At 40.0% G+C, this 26,512-nt stretch overlaps 1 protein-coding gene across 1 annotated transcript in view; it reads right to left on the minus strand.

Annotated features, from left to right (window-relative positions):
- USH2A (usherin) overlaps window positions 1-26,512 on the minus strand; it is a 930,744-nt gene that overhangs the window by 512,376 nt on the left and 391,856 nt on the right. Inside the window, exons 22-28 of the mRNA XM_052653949.1 lie at window positions 22,654-22,780; window positions 18,045-18,146; window positions 15,561-15,740; window positions 10,960-11,090; window positions 7,486-7,759; window positions 934-1,137; window positions 726-806 (exon numbers count right to left, since the gene is read on the minus strand). Coding sequence (XP_052509909.1) covers window positions 726-806; window positions 934-1,137; window positions 7,486-7,759; window positions 10,960-11,090; window positions 15,561-15,740; window positions 18,045-18,146; window positions 22,654-22,780 — 1,099 coding nt within the window. The remainder of the gene's footprint in view (window positions 1-725; window positions 807-933; window positions 1,138-7,485; window positions 7,760-10,959; window positions 11,091-15,560; window positions 15,741-18,044; window positions 18,147-22,653; window positions 22,781-26,512) is intronic.

The following is a 26,512-nucleotide window of genomic DNA, read 5'->3' on the forward strand; positions in this document are numbered from 1 at the left end:
AGAGGCATTCTAAGGCCCTAAGAGTAAGCACCATGGCAAACATCTGCCATTATGTGATAAAAGACACATGCATGCAAGCTTAGTCATATCCAACTGTTTTGGAGACCCCATGGGCTGTAGCCCACCTGGCCCCTCCATCCATGGAATTTTCCAGGCAAGAACACTGAAATGAGTTGCCATTTTCCTCCTCCAGTGGATCTTCCTGATACAGGGATCGAACCTGCACCCCCTATGTCTCCTGTATCGCAGGCAGATTCTTTTCCAATTGAGCCATTGCAGACGCCCAATAAAAGACACATTTGCTTCCAACCACAGTGTGGGTTTCAAACAAGCTTTCCACCAAAGAGGCCAGAAGCTGCCTATCCTCACCTAAAGGTAACCCTGACTTTAGCTTTTCGGGGACTAAGCAACTTGTAAAGATTTCCAGTTCTTAGATGAATTATGGTCGATATGGGCCTTTATCAAGACAACTTGAACTTACTTTCTTCTGCATATGAAGAGGAAAGACTCAGCCTGAACAAATCTTTATGAAATATTTGAAGAATCACAAGTCCTGATCCACTAAGCATTTTCACCAACAACAGATGACTCTGCAAACCAAGGCGTGCTCTGTCACAAGATTACAAACATGGTACTTGCTGCACGGGTGAGAGGCTTTGTTTTTCTTTACCTGCACAATATATGCATTTGTGTGTGATACGCATTTTAAGATAAACACTCTTTACCTGCTCCTGTTGTGCGTCCCCGGCTCCAATCGCTGTGTACCGAGCCTCCTTCATGTGAGGCTGTTACTCGATACAGGTATTCTTAAATGGAAATAAGAAGGAGGAAAGTTAACATAGGACTCATAGAGAATAGTGGTGGGCTGGCAGGGAGGGAAGAGGTGATGAGCAAGAGCCATGGAACACTGAATTTAGGGCATCTCTGCTTTACCTGTGAATGGCTGGAGATGGCTCTCATAAGCAGTCCGCTCTTCTCCCCGGTACACCAGGATGGAGTCATTTCCCCTGCACTTAGCAGCACTGTCAGTTGACAAGCATCCATCCAGATTGACTCTGACAGCACCACTGGACACGGATGCCAAGTTAATGACAGCCCCCCGTGCAAACTTCACATCCTTCATGCAACCACCGAAACCTAGCAAACAGTAAGGGATGAGTATCACACAAAGGGCTTGAGTCCTTAATTAGCCATCATTTTTGTCCCCTCTGTAGTACTACATTTTGATGAAGTTGGGGAGGTGGTTTAGACACAAGTTTCAAACTTTCAAGTCTTCTTTGGGAGATCCTTTCTGCTCCTTTATGCCTGCTTTTTACCAGGCTAAGCTGATGCAAGAAATATTTATATTTATGTTATTTTGAAATATATATAAGCTGATAATTGCAATTCGACTGAATTAGATTCAACTGAAAAGTATGTATTATATTTTTTTAGGAGCAGCTTTTTTGCATTCTGTTTATTCCTGTGAAATAATATGTAGTCCAGTGGTGCTACATAATGTGTAGGCAATTACACATTATGGTGAGAGCGTTTTCACATGTTCCTCAATCCTGGAAAATGAAGTTACCTGTATGCATAAGTCCATGTCTACGTGCCAAAAACTAATATGTAAATGAGCATGATTATTCAAGAAGCTCACTGAGAAAAGAGAAACTACACTCTCAGGTCCCCCGTTGCTCAGTCGTAAAGAATCCGCCTGCAATGCAGGAAACATGGGTAGATGTAGCTTTGGTCCCAGGGTTGGAAAGATCCCCTGGAGAAGCCACTCCAGTATTGTTGCCTGGGAAATCGCATGGACAGAGGAGCCTGGCAGGCTACAGTCCACAGGGACACAAAGAGTTGGACACAACTGAGCATGGAGCATGAGGTTCTAACGCAGAACCGTAGGAGATGGTTGGATAAGATCACCAACTCAATGGACATGAGTTTGAGCCAACTCCTGGAGACAGTGAAGAACAAGGAAGACTGATGGTCTGCAATCCATGGGGTCGCAACGAGTTAGCCATGACTTATCGACTGAACAACAAGGAGAAAGAATGTAGTTTCAAAATACACTAAAATCATGAGTTATTGCAACGAATTCCATAACAACGTTTCATAGTCATAGAAGAAAGCCCCAGTTAATTCAGGACACTTGGGAGCTGTCACTGTGCTCCACCATTTTCACTGAGTTTCATAATCTTGACTGTGCAAAATGATTACCAGTTTCAGGTTCATGGTCTCAGGACAGGAACCAAATTCAACTTTGGCAATAGCAACACAAGAAGCATCTTGGGAAGTGTAGTTCACTCAGTTGACTTTAGAATAGCCACGCTGCATTCAGTTCTGGGAAGTTTAATAGAGAAGGTGGAGGAGATGGGTTTGAAGTGTGTACTGACTGCTCTCTTTTTACAGAACCATGGGGCATCACGTCACCTGGGGAGCAGCTGGAGCTTTGAATGACTTGCTATTTTGTATAAACAGAGATCAGTTCCGCGAGGTTTGGCAGCACTCCGCTCACAAAACTGCACACAATTGTCAAAGAAGGGACAAACAGACTGAGTTTGAGATTGCTGGAACATATAGTCTCTCTCTTTCATGAACAAAACACTGTCAAGTCTGAATGGCCCCAAACAGATAATTAGTTCTTTTCAAGATTACAGCCCACCAGCAAGAAATGGAAATAAAATACAATGCAATGCTGAACAGTAAAGTTAATTCTAACAATGACCATATTGTTCTCGTCAGCATTTATATGGTGTGTTATTCTTTCTGCTAACACATTAAGTTGCAGCCTATTTCCTTTTAAATGCCTTTGCTATTATTCACATTCCTTTAGGCCTGACTGATCAATACTGCTAGTCTATCTTCAACACACAGTAGATACTTAGTAAGTTGGGTAAATTGAGTTGAAAGCAATGAAGCTCAATACAAAAGCATCTCCTTGAAAATTCAGAAGCTAAGAATTCTAATTTCTTTACAAGTAGTAATTTTCTGATGGCACAGAGCTGAGTCACCTAACTTCTCTTGTCCTCCAGTTTCCCTGCCAATAAAAGGATGAACAATTCAAAGACAGCTTTGGCAAACATTAATGCACCCTTATAAGGAATGCTGCTTTATTGTTCAAGGGGTTCAGAATTTCAGTTTCACAGAATGAAAAGACTGCTAGAGATGGATGGTGTTGATGGTTGCTCAAAAACATGAATGTACTAAATGCCTGAGCTGGACACTTGAAAGTGATTAAGATGGTAAATGGTATGTTAGGTGTTACTGTTGTTGAGTTGCTAAGTCATGTCCGATTCTTTATGACCCCATGGACTATAGCCCACAAGACTCCTCTGCCCATGGAATTTTCCAGGAAAGAATACTGGGTTGCCATTTCCTTCTGCAGGAGATCTTCCCAACCCAGGGATCAAACCCACATCTCCTATATTAGTAGTGGATTCTTTGAGTCACCTGGCAAGCCCCAATTGTATGTTAGGTATTTGTTGTTGTTCAGTCACTCAGCTGTGTCCAACTCTTTGCGACCCCATGGACTGCAGCAAGCCAGGCTTCCCTGTTTTTCACCATCCCCTGGAGCTTGCTCAAACTCATGTCTATTGAGCTGGTGATGCCATCCAACCATCTCATCCTCTGTCCCCTTCTCCTCCTGCCTTCAATCTTTCCCAGCATCAGGGTCTTATCTAATGAGTCAGTTCTTCACATCAGGTGGCCAAAGTATTAGAATTTCAGATTTAGCATCAGTCCCTTCAGTGAATACTCAGGATTGATTTTCTTTAGGATTGACTGGTTTGACCTCCTTGCAGTCCAAGGGACTCTCAAGAGTCTTCTCCAACACTGCAGATCAAAAGTATCCATTCTTAGGCATTCAGCCTTCTTTACGGTCTGACATCCATACACAACTACTGGAAAACCCCTTAACTATACAGATCTTTGTCAGCAAAGTAATGTTAGATATAAAGTGAAAGTGAAGTCACTCAGTCGTGTCCGACTTTTTGCGACCCTGTGGACTGTAGCCCACCAGGCTCCTCAGTCCATGGGATTCTCCAGGCAAGAATACTGGAGTGGATTGCCATTTCCTTCTCCAGGGGATCTTCCCAACCCAGGGATCGAACCCAGGTCTCCCGCATTGCAGGCAGACGCTTTAACCTCTGAGCCACCAGGGAAGCCCTGATGTTAGGTATATTTAACTACAATTAAAACTGTTAAAAAAGAAAAAACTTTAAAAAATATCTTAAATGTTAATACACAAGGTACAATTTTAAATTTGGAAAAGGCCACAGTCATAGGCTTCCTTCACTCTGGAGGCAAAAAGGTACAGAGAGTAGAGTGATTCTTCTATGCAGTAATTCTGCTTAGAAAGTGGGACTCTGCCCTCAGGCCTTAGGGGTACAGCTACCTAGGCTATATTGCAGAGTCCTTGCTGTGCTATCCTTAGGGTAGTCAGAGGGTTTTGTCAAAGTTTGTACCATTCTTCCAACTCTGCACCATCAGAAACCCTCCCGCTGGAAATACTCCCTAGTGATCTCTGAAATATGAATGGGATGCGAGGATAAAAAGAGGGGAGAGGGGCTGTCTGTGGGAAGACTAGTGATGCCTCCTCATCTTTTTTTCCCTGCCTTTATGAAAACTGAAAGTGACTCTCTACACCTATCCTCCTCCCAGGTCTCTGAATAACTCGAAGGTGGTCTAGAACTCTGGGTTGACAAACCTGAGAGACACAGTAGCCCTCTGGGGGAGGAGTCCAACCCGGGGGCACTTGGGCCCACTCTTAACCTCTCTGCTCAGAGCTATGGACAGACCATAACCTGGGAGACCACATGCCATGGTCCGCTCACTCCCAACCCAAGTGCCCATGGTCTAAGGTGGTGTATCTTCAGCACATTATGTTGCCCAGTGTCTCCAGAACATAGAGGAAAATTAATCTGCCTTTGATTTAAAGGAAGATTGTGACAATAATGGATATTTTAAAAAACAGCTCTAGTAGGACCACAAAAATAGAGCCTTTGGAAAAGGTGTTAATGGAGAAGCATGTTGCTGTTGTCCTTTAGCTGCTAAGTCCTGTCTGACTCTTTGTGACCCCATGGACTGTAGCCCACAAGGCTATTTGTTCATGGCATTTACCAGCCAAGAATACTGGAGTGAGTTGCCATTCCCTTCTCCAGGGGATCTTCCTGATCCAGGGATCAAACTTGGGTCTCCCGCATTGCAGGTGGATTCTTTACCACCGAACCAGCAAGAAAGCCCAGTGAAAAAACATAGAACAATTTTTATGATAGTGGACTGAAAAAAAAAATACAGTAAGTGAATAGGATTAGTTTTAGTTGCAATTTACTACATGCATGCAGCACCTTTATATTGTGAATGTTCTCCTGATCACTGTGTAAAACATGCTGCTACTTATATAAATCAGTACTATTCAAAGCATCTGAGTCAGAATCTTAGGAGACAAAGCCATTTAAATACCATTTAAACTCTGCATTTTTTTTAAAAAAAAACCTTTTCTGGGCAATTCCAGTGGATCTTGAATAATAATAATAGCTAATTTTATTGAGTTCTTACAAAGTTTTAGCTACTATACTTCAATATTTTATCAGTGGTTTGAGACCACTGATATGGATGATACTGCAATGATAAAAATTTAGTATTATCCATAAATAAAATATCTTCCAGTATCACAGTCTTAGTCATAGAGTTAGTCCTCTTGGGTCTATGTTGATGCTTTAAAGTTTCATCATTATCATCTTAATAATTCCAATTTTAGCCAGCTTTCTAGGACATTCATAATAATGGGTTTTGGTGTACTTTGACAGTAACATGCTCAGTATACAGAGGATTTTTCCTAGACATAAATAGAATCAAGTAATTTTGTTCTTATAAAGAGTTTTCAAGCTCTTTCTAACCTCAGAAACCTGAAAACCCAAAGAAGCCCTTATATGAATGTAATATTTTTAGCTGCTGTTACATCTTAAGTGCCTTGAAAATGTCATTACTGTCTTATACCCCAGATATTCATTAACTCCTACTAGTACCCTTCTAAAAGTCTCCTTAGAGCTTGCCATATATTTTCTATTCAAAGACATTTAAATCTTTATGTACTTACCAAATAGGCAAAGACTGCTTCATGGAAATTTTAACCATTCAGGGTGCACAGGTTTTGAAATATGTTGAGAACATTTTCTACACAGAAGCATACAAGCTGGAAGTTTCTGTGCTTTTCCCACTTCATAGAGGAAGTAACTTCAACCAGTGCCCATGAAAAAGAACACTTGACTATAATAATGAAAGTGGGCTTTAACACCAGGCAGCCCAAGATGGGCAGGCTTGCCATCTGCTTAGTAGCCACCGACCTTGGGCAAATTACTTTCCTCTCTGCCCTCTAGTTTTCTAATCTTTAAAATGGGGATACAAGTAATAATACCTGTCTCATGGGCTTGCTATGAAGAACCGACCCAATTATTCTAACATGAGGTTTTCAGAACCACACCTGTCACACGATATGAACTCACATACAGTTAGTCTTTTGTAAACAATAATTTCGCCAATTATGTTCAAACTCATATGAGTTAAAGGTTTCCTTTAGCTATACGTCATACACTTTTACTTTTTCATTTCATTGATGGTTATGAATATTAAATGACATACATATTTTTCACAGGTATGTCAGAAATTAAAGCAACCTCACATTTACATGTGCTTTGCTTCATAAGAGCTCCATGGAAATGCATGGAAATAAATAGCATTGATGTCAGAAAAAAAACCCAGGGTATTTAAGGCCATTTTTCCTGGCTGTGCACACTAACCTATTTTTTAATCTGTAAATATAGATAATGATCAGCATTTAAAAGAACCAGAACCACATGCTTATCCAAGAAAAACATACAAGGAAACACTATGAGTGAGTGAGTGAAGTCGCTCAGTCGTGTCTGACTCTTTGTGACCCCATGGACTGTATAGCCCAAGCTCCCCCATCCATGGAATTTTATAGGCAAGAGTACTGGAGTGGGTTGCCATTTCCTTCTCCAGGGGATCTTTCCGAGCTGGGGATCGAACCTGGGTCTCCCGCATTGCAGGCAGACGCTTTACCGTCTGAGCCACCAGGGAATCCCAAACATACTATATATATATATATATGTGTGTGTGTGTGTGTGTGTGTGCATGTGTGTGTATCTATATATATAGATACACATACACATATACATGTACACACAAATATACATGTGTGTATATTATAATTATATCTGATAAAGATGTTTGAATAAATATATTGATTTATTGTATAAATAGGTATGATTTAGCATATAAATAGATATAACAACATACTCTTAAGAGCAACATACAAAACTATTTGAAGAAGTATTTTGTGATTTTTTTTTTAGAGCACAAAATTCTTCCAGAAAATAGATGAATAGATGTTGCTTTCAGATCAGTTCTACTGCTCTGTCCTGAAACACAGAACCACCAAGACCTGGTAGTACTAGGGCTGTACTTCCAAATAAAGTTTACCTTGTTCCAGCTTCAGGTGTTTATAGGAGTCCTGCAGCTCCTGTGGGATTCCTCCCACATAGACAGGGGAATTCACCATCAGGGCCTGGGCTCTGGACTCTGACACGCGCTCCATCAGTTCATTCATGCTTGCTGATATGACGGAATCATTTTTCTTAATGATCACTTTATTCCACTTTCCATCACAGTAGGACAGCCCCGGCCAAAGATCCACTTGTGTAAAAGTAAGACTAGTATTTAACCGGAAGCTCAATATTCCACTCTTCAGTTCCATCTGTATTTCATATTAAAAAGAAAATAGGTATATAAAAAGACTGCAGAATAGCAGTTTGGGAGAGAACAGAAGGTCAACTTCTTGAAGAAAAGCAAGAAATTTCCCTGAAAGTACTCTATAAAAATGTCCCACTTTATTCTAAGCAGAACTGGAGCAACATATAATGAAGCACTTTGCAAGCTTATAATTGACATGAAGGATGTTGTAATGAGTCAGACACATTTATACCCAGTAATGATGATATGATGTAATGCAATATTATATAGGCAAAACCTTTTTTTTTTCCTTTCTGAGGCAACATGGGTAAAAGACTAAACCCTAGCATAAGTGACTAAATGACTGAAGAGAACAGAACGGTTTAAACTCTGACTCTATTTTTATTTGAATCTTTAGAAAATGAGAAAATGCTACTTCATATATCAATTTAATTTAGGGGGAACATATGACAAGACAATAAGAAAATGAAATGTCAAGCCTGATTAAGCTTATTTTAACTGGTTAGTGAACTCAATTTCAAATTTGTAAGATGTATTTTGATTCGATATTTCAGTGTTTCTATTCTAAATCTCTAGATTACATAATTGCTAACATAATTGCTTCTACATCTGTACCATTAGGTCAAGGTGCCATTTTCTAATATGAACATATTTTACCCACATTTCATGGTAAAGGAAATGCCTCCGTATGTTTTTCTTCAAAATGTTACTCAATAATTATTTTCCCTACTATGTTCTTTTTTGGGGGGAGGGGCTCCAAAAATCACTGCAGATGGTGATTGCAGCCATGAAATTAAAAGACACTTACTCCTTGGAGGAAAGTTATGACCAACCTAGATAGCATATTGAAAAGCAGAGACATTACTTTGCCAACAAAGGTCCATCTAGTCAAGGCTATGGTTTTTCCTGTGGGCATGTATGGATGTGAGAGTTGGACTGTGAAGAAGGCTGAGTGCAGAAGAATTGATGCTTTTGAACTGTGGTGTTGGAGAAGACTCTTGAGAGTCCCTTGGACTGCAAGGAGATCCAACCAGTCCATCCTAAAGGAGATCAGCCCTGAGTGTTCTTTGGAAGGACTGATGCTAAAGCTGAAACTCCAGTACTTTGGCCACCTCATGCAAAGCGTTGACTCATTGGAAAAGACTCTGATGCTGGGAGGGATTCGGGGCAGGAGGAGAAGGGGACGACCCAGGATGAGATGGCTGGATGGCATCACTGACTCGATGGACGTGAGTCTGAGTGAACTCCGGGAGTTGGTGATGGACAGGGAGGCCTGGCGTGCTGCAATTCATGGGCCCGCAAAGAGTCAGACACGACTGAGCCACTGAACTGAACTATGCTCTTATTTTGTTAGAAGTCAAACTGGTGACCAGAGGATACTTGAACATTTGAGAACATGATAATGAAACAAGTTAACGTGAAGTCTGTTAGTCGCTCAGTCATGTCTGACTCTTTGAGATCCCATGGACTATAGCCACCAGGTTGCTCTATCCATGGAATCTTCCAGGCAAGAATACTGGAGCAGGTTGCCATTTCCTACTCTAGAGGATATTCTCAACCAGGAATTGAACCCATATCTCCTGCACTGTAGATTCTTTACCATCTGAGACACTAGGGATGTCCATTAAGTAACACATTTTAAAAATTATTTCTTTTCTATGTAAAAATCATCTTTGTGAAGTACCTCAGGTAGTCATTCATTTTTTTAAACCGCCATTCAGTAAATATTGCTTTTTCCTATTGTGTTCTGTGATTATATGAAGTAATATGTTCTGCTAGTATATGAGAAAGTGTTCCCAAGAATTACACTGTCTTAATAGCAGAGGCCAGCATGCTGTGTGTGTGCTCAGTCATTCAGCTGTGTCCAGCTCTTTGCGACTCTATAAACTGTACCCTGCCAGGATCCTCTGTTCATGGAATCTTCCAGGCAAGAATACTGGAGCAGGTTATCTTTTCCTACTTCAGAGGATATTCCCAACCAGAGATCGAACCTGCATCTCTTCTGTCTGCTGCATTGGCAGGCAGATTCTTTACCACCTGGGAAGCCCTTAGGCAAACATGTGCTAATGTTATAAATAAGATTGGAATGGGGTTCAATGACATCAGAGACAGGATATACCTTTTGTTCCCTAAGAATTGGGAAAAGGTTGAAGTAAGGTTTTTGGAAGTAAGAGTCATGGAGAATCTTCAGCAGGATAATTAACACATTCAATGGCACAGGAACATGTACGAGCAGATTAGACTTAGAAAAGGTACTAAATTAGGTAAAACAATTCTGGGGAAAAGAGAAAGTTTTGATTCTGCCAAGTATGTAGAAGAAAAATTTTGGAGGATTTTGCGTAATAGAGAAAAATAACTATCTTCCTGTCATTTGTCTGACACCAAAAGCCCATATTCTTTCTACTAATATCTTCAACTAAAAGTTCACCCTTCTGGTGTCTGAAGTACATCCTATAAAAATGTTCATAGTAGCCTTATTCCTCATAGCAAAAAACATGGAATAACTACTGCCTCACTGAAAGTAGAAGAGACATATTACTTAGACATGAAAAATGAATAACTTGAATAACTCAGAAACAAAGTCAAGGGCTAAAACAATTGCCTATGGATAGAGTATAATACCACTTTTACAAAATTTCAAAAACAAGGATTTTTATGCATTCACTCACAGTGTCCAAACTATAAAAATGCAAAAGGATAATAAACACAAAATTATGATTACATATTACCTCTAGAGGGAGCTAGGGAAACGGGCCAAGAGAAACTCTAGAGGTGGGTGAAAAAATTTGATAATATTTTAGTTCTTTGATGGTAAGTTCATGAGTGTTTGTTGTACTGTTGTATTTTATGTACATGTTTGTATAATATTAAACAAATATACATATATTTTGACATTATAAAAAGGTAATAAAGAAACATTTTTCATATGTAAGGGAATTAAATTAAATTTTCTTAATCCTTATATTTAGGATGTTTTGTTAAAATTATAATCTTAAAAGTATAATGGTCATTTAAAAAATCATGACCTTAAAATACAAATGTTTTATAGGACGCCAAAAGTGAAAATGATACAGGGGAAAAAAATAAAAACAAAAATGAATTTGAAAAGAAATTGAAATCACATATACTGTTAAAACATGGTTTGTTGATTTTAAAACTGCATCTAACATTTTAAAATAAATTTAAATAAATCAATTAACATACAGCAAGAAAATCAGGTCCATCTTTGTTGTAAATGAAAAGCAGCAATCCATTCAGTTGGTCAGTTCTGAACTTAAAAGAAATTTCAAAGTCCATTCCACCATGAAACAAGTATGGATAAAGCTCCAGGAACCCTTTAGAGAAAACAACATGCGCAAATTAGCATGGGCAGAGCAATACTGTTAGCTTCTTTAGGGGGTCATAAGACAACCTCAGGTCATATTCTGTCACTGAATAAATCTCTCACAAAGGAAGATGCAGATCAATGTCAAGAAAATCACCTTGTAACTGTAAAGAAGTGGAAGAATGAACTTCACATATCTTTTAAGAGGAAGCAATTTACTAATTCATGGACAGTTAAGACTATTTTGCTGTTATTGTTCAGTTGCTAAGTCGTGTCTGACTCTCGGTGACCCTGTGGACTACAGCAAGCCAGGCTTCCCTGTCCCTCACCATCTCCTGGAGTTTGCCCAAGTTCATGTCCATTGAACTAGGGATACCATCCAACCATCTCATCCTTTGTCGCTCTCTTCTCCTTCTGCCTTCAATCTTTTCTAGCATCAGGGTCTTTTCCAATGAGTTAGCTCTTCACAGGAGGTTGCCAAAATGCTGGAGCTTCAGCATCAGCATCAATCCTTCCAATGAGCATTTAGGTTTGATTTCCTTTAAGATTGACTTATTTGATCTCCTTGCTGTCCAAGGGACTCTCAAGACTCTTCTCCAATACCACAGTTTGATGGCATCAATTCTTCTTCATGATTCAACTCTCACATCCATACATGACTACTGGAAAGCCCATAGCCTTGACTATATGGACCTTTGTTGGCAAACTGATATCTTTAACTTTTCTTAATACACCATCTAGGTTTGTCACAGCTTTCTGGCCAAGAAGCAATCATCTTCTAATTTCATGGTTGCAGTCACCATCTGCAGTGATTTTCAAGCCCAAGAAAAAGAAATCTGTCACCGCTTTCACCTTTTCTCCATCTATTTGCCATGAAGTGATGGGACCATATGCCATCATCTCAGTATTTTAATACTTAGTTTTAAGCTGGCTTTTTCACTCTCCTCCTTCACTATCACCAAGAGGCTCTATAGTTCCTCTTCGCTGGTACCATTAGAGTGGTATCATCTGCATATCTGAAGTTGCTGATATTTCTCCCAGCAATCTTGTTTCCAGCTTGTAACTCACCTAGCCCGGCATTTCACATGACATGCTCTGTGTATAAGTTATATAACAGGGTGAAAATAAACAGCCTTGTTGTACTCCTTTCTCAATCCTGAACCAGTTAGTTGTTTCATACAAGGTTCTAACTGTTGCTTCTTGACCCACATACAAGCGTCTCTGGAGACAGATAAGATGGTCTAGTATTCCCATCTTTTTGAGAGTTTTCCAGTTTGTTATGATCCACACACTCAAAGGCTTTCGCATAGTAAATGAAACCGAGGTAGATATTTTTCTGGAATTCTCTTGCTTTTTCTATGATCCAGTGAAAGCTGGCAATTTGATCTCTGGTTCCTCTGCCTTTTCTAAACCCAGCTTGAACATCTGGAAGTTCTTGGTTCATATAATGCTAAAGCCTAACTTGAAGGATTTTGAGCATAATCTTACTAGTATGGGGCATGAGTGCAATTGTCTGGTGGTTTGAACATTCTTTAGTGCTTCCCTACTTGGGAACTGGGAAGAGGATTGACATTTTCCAGTCCTGTGGCCAGTGTAGGGTTTTCCAAATTTGCTGACATACTGAGTGCAACACTTTAATAGCATCATCTTTTAGGATTTTAATTAGCTCTTCTGGAATTCCATCACCTCCACTAACTTTATTGGCAGCAGTGCTTCCTAAGGCCCACTTGACTTCACACTCCAGAATGTTGGGCCCTGGGTGAGTAACCACACCGTTGAGGTTATCCGGGTCATTAAGATCTTTTTTGTACAGTTCTTCTGTTTATTCTTGCCATCTCTTCTTGATCTCCTCTGCTTCTATTATGTCTTTACCATTTCTGTCCTTTATTGTGCCCATCTTTGGATGAAATGTTCCTTTGATAATTCCAATTTTCTTGGAGAGATCTCTAGTCTTTCTCTTCTGCTGTTTTTCTCTGTTTCTTTGAATTTTTCACTGAAGAAGGCCTTCTTGTCTCTCTTTGCTATTCTCTGGAACCCTGCATTTAGTTGGGTGCACCTTTCCCTTTCTCCCTTGCTTTTCACTTCTCTTTCCTCAGCTGTTTGTAAAGCCTCCTTCGACAACCACTTTGCCTTCCTGCATTTCTTTTTCTTTGCGATGGCTTGCTTGCTGCCTCCTATATGATATTGTGAACCTCTGTCCATAGTTCTTCAGGCACTCTGTTTACTAGCTCTAATCCCTTGAATCTGTTTGTCACCTCCACTGTATTCGTAGGGGATTTAAGTCTTACCCAACTGGCCTAGTCATTTTCCCCACTTTCTTTATTTTAAGCCTGAACTTTGCTATGATAAGCTGATGATGTGAGCCACAGTCAGCTCCAAGTCTTGTTTCTGTTGACTGTATATAGCTTCCCTATCTTTGGCTACAAAGGATGTAATCAATCTGATTTCAGTACTGACTGTTTGGTGATATCCATGTGTAAACTTGTCTCTTGTGTTGTTGAAAAAAAAAGTGTTTGCTATGATCAGTGCATTATTTTGGCAGATTTATGTTAGCCTTTACCCTGCTTCATTTTGTACTCCAAGGCCAAACCTGCCCATTACTCCAAGTATTTCTTAATTTCCTACTTTTGCATTCCAATCCCTTATGATGCATAGGACATCTATTTTTGGTGTTAATTCTAGGAGGTCTTTTAGGTCATAGAACTTTTAGGTCATACTCATCAGATCATAGAACTGATCACTTCAGCTTCTTCACCATTGGTGGTTGAGGCATAGACTTGGATTTCTGTGATGCTGAATGGTTTGCCTTGGAAACGAACTGAGATCTTCTGTCTTTTTTGAGGTTGCACCCAAGTACTGCATTTCAGACTGTTTTGTTGATTATGAGGGCTACTCCATTTCCTCTATGGATTCTTGCCTACAGTAGAAGATATAATGGTCATCTGAGTTAAATTCACCCATTCCCATCCATTTTAGTTCACTGATTCCTAAGATGCTGATGTTTATTCTTGCTATTTTCCTGCTTGAAGTGAAGTGAAGTGAGAGTTGCTCAGCCGTGTCTGACTCTTTGTGACCCCATGGACTATACTGTCCATGGAATTCTCCAGGCCAGAATACTGGAGTGGGTAGTGGTTCTCCAGGGGATCTTCTGAACCCAGGGATTGAACCCAGGTCTCCCGCGTTGCAGATGGATTCTTCACCCGCTGAGTCACCAGGAAAGCCCATTTCCTGCTTGACCACATCCAATTTACCTTGAGTCATGGTCCTAACATTCCAGGTTCCTATGCAGCACTGTTCTTTACAGCTTTGGATTTTACTTTCATCACAGACACATCCACAAGTGAGCATCATTTCTGCTTCGGCCCAGCAGCTTCCTTCTTTCTGGAGCTATTAGTAATTGTCCTCTGCTCTTCCCAAATAGCATATTGGACAACTTCCAAGCTGGGAGGCTCATCTTTTGGTGTCTTTTTTTTTTTTTTTTTTTGTCTTTTTATACAGTTCATGGGGTTCTCATGGCAAATATACTGGAGTGGTTTGCCATTCCCTCCTCTAGTGGAGCACGTCTTATCAGAACTCTTCACCATGACCTGTCCGACTTGGGTGACCCTGCATGGCATGGCTCATAGCTTCATTGAGTTATACAAGCCCCTCTGCCATGAAAAGGCAGTGGTCCATATACAATTAAGACTATTACAGTTTCACTAAAATGTAACTATTAACAATAAGTTGCACTGACATAAGAGAAAATCTGGCAAATGACAGTGATGAGAAAAAACAATGAAAAAGTGCACTATGATATTATTTAACTTTCTGTTCTGAAGGTAGTTTAATGAACTTAATAACTAACCAACTTAGCCATAAAAGTAGCAAGCAATAGTGGGCTATTATTGAAAAACAAGCCATGTTTGGTCAAGCCACCATATTCCCTTCCAATCCTTACCCTGAGTGGCTGCTAGACAGAGACTGTAGGTTGGGGTTATGCTGGGGACACTTCACCTCCCCTTCGCCACAGCCTTTGGAGCAATGGCAATGATGATGGTTACATTCTCTAGCTCTCCCTTAAGGACCTACTTACCCCGTTACATAGCTGAAATTTTACTCTTAGGAAAACTACTGCTCTGTAACATGGGATACAACAGATATACAGATTAGCCTGACAAAACAAAATTCCTTTAAAATATCTAAGTAAAACTGTATTCTAAGTAAAACAATGGACTTACAAATGGACATTAGTGTCACTATCACATGTAAACTCAAAACTGTCAGAGATCTGACACATGAATATGTATTTATGAATCTTACAATTTATATAATATATTCAGACATTGAAAATATGTGTATGGGCATCATGGCATAACTAGGTGTTTCTGTGACAGTAGGTTCATATGAGGTCAAAATAATCAGATCAGGGGAGACTAAATTATACCAAAGATAGAACATACAAGTTAAGCAGTGACCAACGTCTGTTTTAGACTCTTACCTGTCCCTAGAAACTGGGCTCCCTCTTGAAGTGAAGCGGGGCATCCCTCCCAGTCATTATGCACATTGGTTTTCTCTTCAGAACTCTGCCAAACCAGACGATCCCAAGTTGCAGAGGGATTAAAATTCTTCATAAAATACACATCCTTGAGACAGCCCACAAAACCCTTTTGGACTATGCCTGCAGGGGTTGATAGATATCAAGAAATATGTACTGTGAGAAATTTTTTTTCAAGCAATTAATTTGATGTGCCATTAAGTAAAAGAAAGGGGCTATAGGTCTCACTGCCTTCTTCCTATAAACTTCTTAATAACTCACATAAACACCCATGCCAAAAGCTACGGTAAGTGCTAATAATTGGTATGCTATGCTCTGGTTCAGAGTCATCTTATCTGGAGAAAGATATTTGCACAAAAACTTTGGTTTTACAGTAATAGCAAGATCAATGCCTCTTGAATTAACAAGGAGATTTCATCTGCTTCTGGTCTTAAAAATAAAAGTGCAGTTCTGTTCAGTTCAGTTCAGTCGCTCAGTCATGTCCGACTCTTTGCGACCCCATGAATCACAGCACGCCAGGCCTCCCTGTCCATCACCAACTCCCGGAGTTCACTCAAACTCATGTGCATCGAGTCAGTGATGCCATCCAGCCATCTCATCCTCTGTCATTCCCTTCTCCTCCTGCCCCCAATCCCTCCCAGCATCAGGGTCTTTTCCAGTGAGTCAGCTCTTTGCATGAGGTGGCCAAAGTATTGGAGTTTCAGCCTCAGCATCAGTCCTTCCAGTGAACACCCAGGACAATATAACACATTTTAAAAGCAAGATTTAAAGCAAGTCTATCTATACAGTCTATATTTTATAATTTAGTACCCTCAGCATTATGAAACCAGTCTGCTATACAAGTAAAGCAATGTGTGTGCTTAGTCAGTCATGTCCAGCTCTTTGCTACCACATTGACAGTAGCCCACCAGGTTCCTCGTCCATGGGGATACTCCAGTCAAGAATACTGGAGTGGGTAGCCATTGCCTTCTCCAGGGCATCTTCCCAACCCAGGAATGGAACGTAGGTCTCTCATATTGCAGGCAGATTCTTTACCATCTGAGCCACCAATTTTTAGGCATTAATATAATGTTACACTTAATTTTTGAACTCCCCAGACCAAGTGTGGGGCTTATGAACACAGTAAATAGGGTGGCCAAAAGGGGTTGGGAAAGAGAAAAAGTGAGCAAATAATAGAATTAGAGAGCAAAAAAAAAAAAAAAAGAATGTAGAGAGGGCAAGAAGGCACCTGAAGCTGAGGTTGCATTTTATATGGCAAAGGCCTTACAAGTGAGTGCAAAGCTGAATTCTCAGCTTTTGAGTTCACGACCTGATCTTAGGGAAGGTATTTACCAGTGATCAGTGTTTCACAAAGTCAATTTATATGCACAAGGTCAAAGGATTTATTTATAATGGAGTGATGTCCTCTACAAGAGGGGTAGTTGGTACTGGGGTATGCTCTCCTCCTGGTTCCTACATATATACCAGAAACAAGAATCATATGTGTGTGTGTGTGTGTGTGTGTGTGAGTGGCTCAGCTGTGTCCAGCTCTTTGTGACCCCATGGAATGTAGTCTGCTAGGCTCCTATATCCATGGAATTGTCCAGGCAAGAATGCTGGAGTGGGTTGACATTTTCCACTCTAGGGTATCTCCCAAATCAGGGATTGAACCCGTGTCTCTTGCATCTCCTGCATTGGCAGGCAGATTCTTTACCACTAGTGTCACCTAAGAAGCATGCTTGATGGGAAAATAACTCTGTCTTTCAGTGTGTGTGGGCACGTGTGTGTGCGTGAATGCTTTCAGGAGACTTCACCACCAGTCTAGAGTGACCAAATGAAAACTCTCCACTCTCTACAGGTATTTTTGAGGGGGTAACTATAATAAGTCTTGAGGATTTAAATATATCCCTTTCCAAAATTCAAAGTTTTTCATACCTTTGACCCCCAAATTATAAAACTTTGACTTAAATTAGTATAATTTATTTCAGCAGAAGTTTAATTACCTTCTTTGATATATCAAGAACTGGGTTCTAAGAATTTAAATACAAGTAATACATGGTTCCTTTAGAAAATAAGAGATCTAAAGGAAATTATTGACATAGTGATGTAGGAAATACAGCACAAAATAGAAAATAATATAATTATCCATACTTTAAAATGATATAGTTTGATTCTATGCTAAATTGTGGTGATGGTGGTGTTTATTCACTAAGTCATATCTGGCTCTTTTACAGCCCTATGGACTGCAGCCTGCCAGGCTCCTCTGTCCATGGGATTTCTCAGATAAGAATACTGAATGGGTTGATATTTCCTTCCCTAGAGGATCTTCCTGACCCACAGATGGAACCCACATCTCCTAAATTGCAAGAGGATTCTTTACTGCTGAGCCACCAGGAGAGCCCCAATTATGGAGACAATATATAAATTCTATACTTTCCCCAAACTCACCAGAATCCTTTCTGAGGATGGTGTAACCCTGTGGCAGCCCACCCACAAACACTCCTGTGTTCTCTCCAATAACAGTACCACCATCCATGGTGGCTGAAGAGCCTGTGGATGGAAAAGCAGATGAGAACTTCAACTTCAGCAGGACAATCTATTCTACAGATTTAACAAACAATTAAACCCTTCCTTGTGCATCGGGATGCACCTCCCTCTTGGTTCTCTGCTATTGGTTACTTTCCTTCACTGGTTCTTAATCATCGTCCCAACATCTTGATGCTAGAATAACCCAGACCTCCTCTGTTCCCAGATCTCCTTACCACCTGCATAAACACCGTAAGTCCTCTAAAAGGATGAAGAGAGAGCTAGACACCTGTGAGAACTCTGAAAGGGCCTGGGTCCCTCCGTGTGCTGCATACCAATGCAAATCTCCTGTCAAAATACATACTACCTGGCTCTTTCCAGAAGAGTTTTGCTAAGCCCTAATGTAGAGCATGACTCCGAGGTTTGGGACTTGAGCAACTGGAAGAATGTACCTGGCATAACTAGGGTGGGCAAGCTAGTTGGAGAAGCAGATTCAGAGGGAAATGTTAGAAATTTAGAAAAGTTAGAAATTCCTAACTAACTCCATCATTCTTTGCGAGAATGGCATTTTTTTCCCCCAGAGCCCAAACCACTCTAATTATCCCTCCTTATATCTGGGACTGTGGCTTTAAATACATCCTGAGCTGGTAACTCCCCATTTTTATCTCTAATCTGGAACTCCTCTCTAAATGTACTGGGATCCAGGACTCGGCGTGATATTTCTACTTGGATGCCTCATAGGTACCTAACACTTAACATGTTCAAACCAAACTCTGGACATTTCTCTCTGAATCTGCCTCTCCAACTAGCTTGCCCACCCTAGTTATGCCAGCTACATTCTTCCAGTTGCTCAAGTCCCAAACCTCACAGTCATGCTCTACATTAGGGTTTAGCAAAACTCTTCTGTAAAGAGCCAGGTAGTATGTATTTTAGTCTGTAGACCATACAGCCTCAAGCAGTCATAGACAATACATAACCAATGAGTGCAGTCATTTCTAATAAAATTTTATAAAAACCTTTTCAGCCTCCTCCCACTAGGAACTACAGGGACTCCTCCTAATCCTCCGTCTTAATCAGCTTGGGGAAATGTTTCTTAAGTTTGGGGTTGAATCTCTTCTAGTCCTGACACCAGTCATATACTCTGGGCTATAATTACCTCACGACTGTAAAGAACCCTCTGCCTCCAAGTCCTAAAACAGTTCAAATAGTGAGGATCTCTAACAAATCTAAAGAGGTTCTTGTCTCTGGGACCTATTCCCTTTCCTTTAGGCCCTTTGAGAGATACATGCCTTTTTCTCCCTAGTTCCTCTGTCTCTACCCATTTATTAGCAATGATTACTATTGCTAATTTTCCAAAAGGGAGAAATAATTCTTGAATTTCAGAGTGCCATCAAAATAAACAGCCAGTTGAATTAAATAACCCTTTGGCATCTTTTATTTGTTCTGTCTTTGACAGTTCTAGAGATGGTTTTGGAAACACTGATCATTTATCCCTATTGAATCAGTCTCCACCATCCTTATGGGCAAAATCTCCAACTGACGTTGGCAAAATTCACAGCATGCCCCCTCCCATCTAGATTCAAGTAGATCCTTCAAAATCTCTTCCCAGAATTAATCAATATCCTTTACGTATAGAAGCCCTTCAAGGCATACAGTCTAGGACAGAAGATTATAAGGCTCAAGGCTTTATCATCTGCATACTATTTCCTGTAATGATGCTATTTCATCTGTGAGAAAACCGAAGGGCAGAGTGGAGGTTTGTCCAGGACCTCAGCATGGTTACTCCCTGACCCCCTAATGTCCCTAACCTTCAGATGTTCTAACATCTGTTCCTACTGGACGCAAATTCTTTACTGCAATTGATTTATTCAGTGAATTCTTCCGTATTCCACCTGATGAACTAGCCAGCATCTTTTTACCTCTACTTGGGAAGAAAAACAGTTCACCTGGACAGTAATGCTTCAGAGTTTTACTGAGTCCTTCTTATTTCTTGTAAAACCTAAAGGTTGATCTAGATGATATTAAGTTCCCTATGGGTCTACTTTGTTGCATGTGTGAAAGATTTGCCTCTTTGATCTTAAGCCTGCTCTCAGGAAGACAGGAACCATTTACCAAAGCTGTTAGCCTTAAAGGGACATAAGATTACCAAAGAAATGTTGCAGTTTGCCCAAAACCAGGTTTGATATTTACGGCAACTGATATCAGAACAAGGGCTACACTTAGATCTAGGCACACTTAATAGTGATTGAGGAACCTATTTTACTGTCCAAGTACTTCAACAAGTCTGTGCTGTTTGGCAGTTTTACAACACTTGCACTGTGCTTACCACTCTCAATTCTGCGGTTCAGCTGATTACAGTAATGGCATTATTAATACTCATCTGGCAAAATTAGTAGAGGTCCTCCAAGTACCTTGGCCCAAAGCATTGCCATTGGTCCCTCTAAGTCTCAGATCCACACTTTCTGGAACTCAAAAATTCTCACCCTTTGAAACAATTGCAGGACACCCAACACATTTGATTCCTGCTGGGTTTTTTTTTTTTGGCCTCCAACGGAAAAAGGAGAGATATTCCAATAACGCAAAGGCCAAATTTCTCCTATTTAAAATAAGCATGTTTTGGTAGAGCAATCTTTTTATACTGTGCTCTCAAGAGATGAAGACTTTCCAACCTGAAGATTTTATCTATTGGAAAAGATACCTCCAGAAGGACTTTTTTCAACCTCACCAGAGAAGCCCTCATCAGGTATTGCTAAGCAAGCCTTGTGCCATGAAAGTCCAAGGAATAGATTCCTGGACTCAGGTGACACACCTAAAGAAAGCTCCAAATTCTGAAGGAAGCTCAAATAATCTGGTGATATTAAAGTAATTATTTCCCGTAACTGAAGCAGAAGACGACATCTGATGAGGCAATTTCCTGAAGATGGTTGAACCAGGTCTGTTGGAAATTTATTGCTAAACATTGGTGATGATATAATGCTTCAGATCGTCTCCAGTGTCCATGATCTTGATAATATAGAACAAGGACTGTAGATACAAACTGTCTGAGAGTTCTCCCTTCTACCTGCCCTTGCGACTCAAATATGAACTCAGTAGTTTTCCAAACTGTGCTATTCCCCTCTGATGTGAGACATCATAGCCAGGAAAGGTAGTTCCTGAAGTTAAGGGAAAAAAAGCCATTGAAACTAGAAAACCTGACTCTTGATCAGTCATACTCTGAAAGAGAAATCTTGATCAAGGGAGGGGAAATATAAAAAATAACAAAAAGAAGCCTCAATTAAATAGATCTGGAAGGCCAGAAAGAGGAGCTCTCATGTGATGAGTCTAACAGGAAGAAGACTCTTCTTTCTTGGCAATGACTTGGCCAATGAAAAGACACATGCTTGTTTACTACAGCCCTTCAAACTTGCCTTTTCCACTCTATAAAAGAGTTTATCTTCCATTGCTGTATGGGGGCTACATATGGCACCAAGTTTGCAACCTAGATGCCCATCGACAGACGAATGGATAAAGAACTTGTGGTACATATACACAATGGAATATTACTCAGCCGAAAAAGGAACACATTTGAGTCTGTTCTGATGAGGTGGATGAACCTAGAACCTATTATACAGAGAGAAGTGAGTCAGAAACAGAAAGATAAATATCATATTCTAACACATACATATGGAATATAGAAAAATGGTAGTGAAGAATTTATTTACAGGGCAGCAATGGAGAAACAGACATAGAGAATGCACATATGGACATGGGGAGAAGGGAGCGGAGGGTGGGATGTATGGAAAGAGTAACATGGAAACTTAACTACCATATGTAAAATAGATAGCCAATGGGAATTTGCTGTATGGCTCAGGAAACTCAAACAGGGGCTCTGTATCAACCTAGAGGGGTGGCATAGGGAGGGAGATGGGAGGGAGGTTCAAAGGGGAGGGAATATATGTATATCTATGGCTGATTTGTGTTGAAGTTTGATAGAAAACAGCAAAACTCTGTAAAGCAATTATCCTTCAATAAAAAATAAATTTAAAAATATGTTAAAAAAATTGTAGACTCTGAACTGAAATTCTTTACTGATTCTGAATAAACCCATCTTTGCTGGAGAAACATCTATTTGTCTTAGGTCCATACTTCCATCTTTGTTCCCCTTAAAATTTATCCCCCAAAGAGTACCTAGAGTGTTAATTTTAAAGAAAGAAGTCATATCATGTCATCCTCCTTTCAAAATTCTCCCATGGCTTCCCTCTTTGCAAGTAAAAGTAAAGCAAAACAAAGTAAGAGCATTTGCAAATTATAAGGACCTGAAAATGACACAAAATTGATACTGATGACTTTGTTCTTATTGAACCCTGCACAGAAGAGAAAATAGTTGCCAAGATTTCATCATTTTAAGAAAACCCCAAAGCAAAATCAACAGCACTTTAGATGAAGAAGGGATAAACAGGTGAAAAAAGAGATGAAGAAATAAAAACACAGAAGAGCATGGAAACATCAGCATATCAATAGAGGCATTCATATTTGTCAAGGAAGATCTTACCTGTGAACAGCCCATCAAGTGTGATTTGGCCCAAACCTTGATGCCTAATAGCAATTATCTCATGCCATTTGCCGTCACTATATTGTTTACCATCATCATTAGTTGTGGTAACTTCCACTGCAGACCCCTTAAGGGAATGAATGAGTGAAAAAAAAAAAAAAATCAGCGAGTATATACACATGTTCAGTCAGTTCAGTCAGTTCATTCATTCAGTCACGTCTGACTCTTTGCAACCCCATGGACTACAGCATGCCAGGCTTCCCTGTCCATCACCAATTCCCTGAGCTTGCTCCAACACATCTCCATCTAGTTGGTGACACCATCCAACCATCTCATCCTCTGTCACCCCCTTCTCCTCCTGCCTTCAATCCTTCCCAGCATCAGGGTCTTTTCTAATGAGTCAGTTCTTTACATCGATTGGCCAAAGTACTGGAGTTTAACCTTCAGCATCAGTCCTTCCAATGAATATTCAGGACTGATTTCCTTTAGGATTGACTGGTTTGATTTCCTTGGAGCCCAAGGGACTCTCCAGAGTCTTCTCCAACACCACAGTTCAAAAGCATCAATTCTTCAGCACTCAGTTTTCTTTATGGTCCAACTCTCACATCCGTACATGACTACTGGAAAAACCAAAAGCTTTGAGATGGACCTTTGTTGGCAAAGTAACATCTCTGATTTTTAACATGCTGTCTAGGTTTGTCATAGCTTTTCTTCCAAGGAGGAAGCATCTTTATATACATGTTACTCATACATATATTGTATATTTGTTAGAAACCACTTTACAAATTTCAACACAATCCTGAGGCAAGCATGTACACATTTCAAACAGAACTCAAAGAAACCACTTTACAAATTTCAACACAATCCTGAGGCAAGCATGTACACATTTCAAACAGAACTCAGAGTTGATACAAATCATTCTGGCATTTCTCTGATGTACTTCTGCATCACCATGAGACTCAAATCTGAAAAGAACTTCTCTTCAGAATGAAAATCTCTTATAAGTACACTTGGATTTTGAGTAACTATACTCAAACATAAGTAACTATACTCAAACAAAAGGTAATAAATTTTCTATTCTAATATTTTAAATTTGGAGCCAGAAATATAAAAAGGACAAGATTTTGAAACTAATAAAGTACTATTCAAATGATTCTGCTCTAAAGATAGTAAAAACTGTGGCAAGTTAGTTTCTTTTACCTTTACTACACTATGAACACCAAGAAGGAATTAGATTCACGTTAAAAATTAGTAACTAGAGATTATCATATTGAGTGAAGAAAGTCAGATAGAGAAAGAAAAATATCATACAATATCCCTTATGTGAAGAATCTAAAAAAAAAAATGATACCAATGAGCTTATTTACAAAACATGCTCACAGACTTAGAAAATGAATTTATTGTTGCCAGGGGGGAAGCATGAAGGAAAGGGATAGTTAACAGAGTTTGGGACAGGTATGCACACACTGCTGTATTTAAAATCGATAACCAAGGACCTACTGTACAGCACACGGAGCTCTGCTCAACGTTAGGTGGCAGCATGGGCTGAGAGAAGTTTGGAGGAGAATAGACAGATGTATATGTATGGCTGAGTCCCTTTGCTGTCTACCCAAAACTATCACAACATTGTAAATTGGCTATACGCCAATATAAAATAAAAAGTTTAAATTAAAAAACTAGTTACTAATACCTTTAACATAAGTATTGTGGTTAAACTTAGTACTCAGTGATTTGTAGTCTAAAATCAAGCATTTGTACTTTTGCTTAAGGTAATAGTATCAGATACCCCTCGTCCAAGGTAAGCAACAGCAGCTGTGCTTTGCTGGAGCAGGTGTGAAGAGATACCCCATGCCCAAGGTAACAGAAACCCAAGTAAGATGGTAGGTGTTGCAAGATGGCATCAGAAGGCAGACGCACTGAAACCATACTCACAGAAAACTAGTCAATCTAATCACACTAGGACCACAGCCCTGTCTAACTCAATGAAACCAAGCCATGCCTGTGGGGCAACCCAAGACGGGCGGGTCATGGTGGAGAGGTCTGACAGAGCCTGGTCCACTGGAGAAGGGAATGGCAAGCCACTTGAGTATTCTTGCTTTGAGAACCCCATGAACAGTATGAAAAGGCAAAATGATAGGATACTGAAGGAGGAACTCCCCAGGTCATTAGGTGCCCAATATGCTACTGGAGATGAGTGGAGAAATAACTTCAGAAAAAATGAAGGGATGGAGCCAAAGCAAAAACAATACCCAGTTGTGGATGTGACTGGTGATAGAAGCAAGATCCGATGCTGTAAAGAGCAATATTGTATAGGAACCTGGAATGTCAGGTCCGTGTATCAAGGCAAATTGGAAGTGGTCAAACAAGAGATGGCAAGGGTGAACATTGACATTCTAGGAATCAGCGAACTAAAATGGACTGGAATGGGTGAATTTAACTCAGATGACCATTACATCTACTACTGCAGGCAGGAATCCCTCAGAAGAAATGGAGTAGCCATCATGGTCAACAAAAGGGTCCTAAATGCAGTACTTGGATGCAATCTCAAAAACGACAGAATGATCTCTGTTCATCTCCAAAGCAAACCACTCAATATCACAGTTATCCAAGTCTATGCCCCAACCAGTAATGCTGAAGAAACTGAAGTTGAACGGTTTTATGAAGACATACAAGACCTTGTAGAACCAACACCCCAAAAAGATGTCCTTTTCATTATAGGGGACTGGAATGCAAAAGTAGGAAGTCAAGAAACACCTGGAGTAAGAGGCACATTTGGCCTTGGAATGCAGAATGAAGCAGGGCAAAGACTAATAGAGTTTTGCCAAGAAAATGCACTGGTCATAGCAAACACCCTCTTCCAACAACACAAAAGAAGACTCTACACATGGACATCACCAGATGGTCAACACTGAAATCAGATGGATTATATTATTTGCAGCCAAAGATGGAGAAGCTCTATACAGTCAACAAAAACAAGACCAGGAGCTTACTGTGGCTTAGATCATGAACTGCTTATTATCAAATTCAGACTTAAATTGAAGAAAATAGGGAAAACTGCTAGACCATTGAGGTATGACCTAAATCAAATCCCTTATGATTATACAGTGGAAGTGAGAAATAGATTTAAGGGCTTAGATCTGATAGATAGAGTGCCTGATGAACTATGGAATGAAGTTCGTGACATTGTACCAGAGACAGGGATCAAGACCATTCCCATGGAAAAGAAATGCAAAAAAGCAAAATGGCTGTCTGGGGAGGCCTTACAAATAGCTGTGAAAAGAAGAGAGGTGAAAAGCAAAGGAGAAAAGGAAAGATATAAGCATCTGAATGCAGAGTTCCAAAGAACAGCAAGAAGAGATAAGAAAGCCTTCTTCAGCAATCAGTGCAAAGAAATAGAGGAAAACAACAGAATGGGAAAGACTAGAGATCTCTTTAAGTAAATTAGAGATACCAAGGGAACATTTCATGCAAAGATGGGCTCGATAAAGGGCAGAAATGGTCTGGACCTAACAGAAGCAGAAGATATTAAGAAGAGGTGGCAAGAATGCATGGAAGAACTGTAGATAAAAGATCTTCACGACCCAGATAATCATGATGATGTGATCACTAATCTAGAGCCAGACATCTTGGAATGTGAAGTCAAGTGGGCCTTAGAAAGCATCACTACAAACAAAGCTAGTGGAGGTGATGGAATTCCAAATCCTGAAAGATGATGCTGTGAAAGTGCTGCACTCAATATGTCAGCAAATTTGGAAAACTCAGCACTGGCCCCAGGACTGGAAAAGGTCAGTTTTCATTCCAATCCCAAAGAAAGGCAACGCAAAAGAATGCTCAAACTACCGCACAATTGCACTCATCT

The sequence above is a fragment of the Budorcas taxicolor genome, chromosome 16, assembly GCF_023091745.1.
Source record: "Budorcas taxicolor isolate Tak-1 chromosome 16, Takin1.1, whole genome shotgun sequence".
In the NCBI taxonomy this organism is placed as follows: Eukaryota; Metazoa; Chordata; class Mammalia; order Artiodactyla; family Bovidae; genus Budorcas; species Budorcas taxicolor.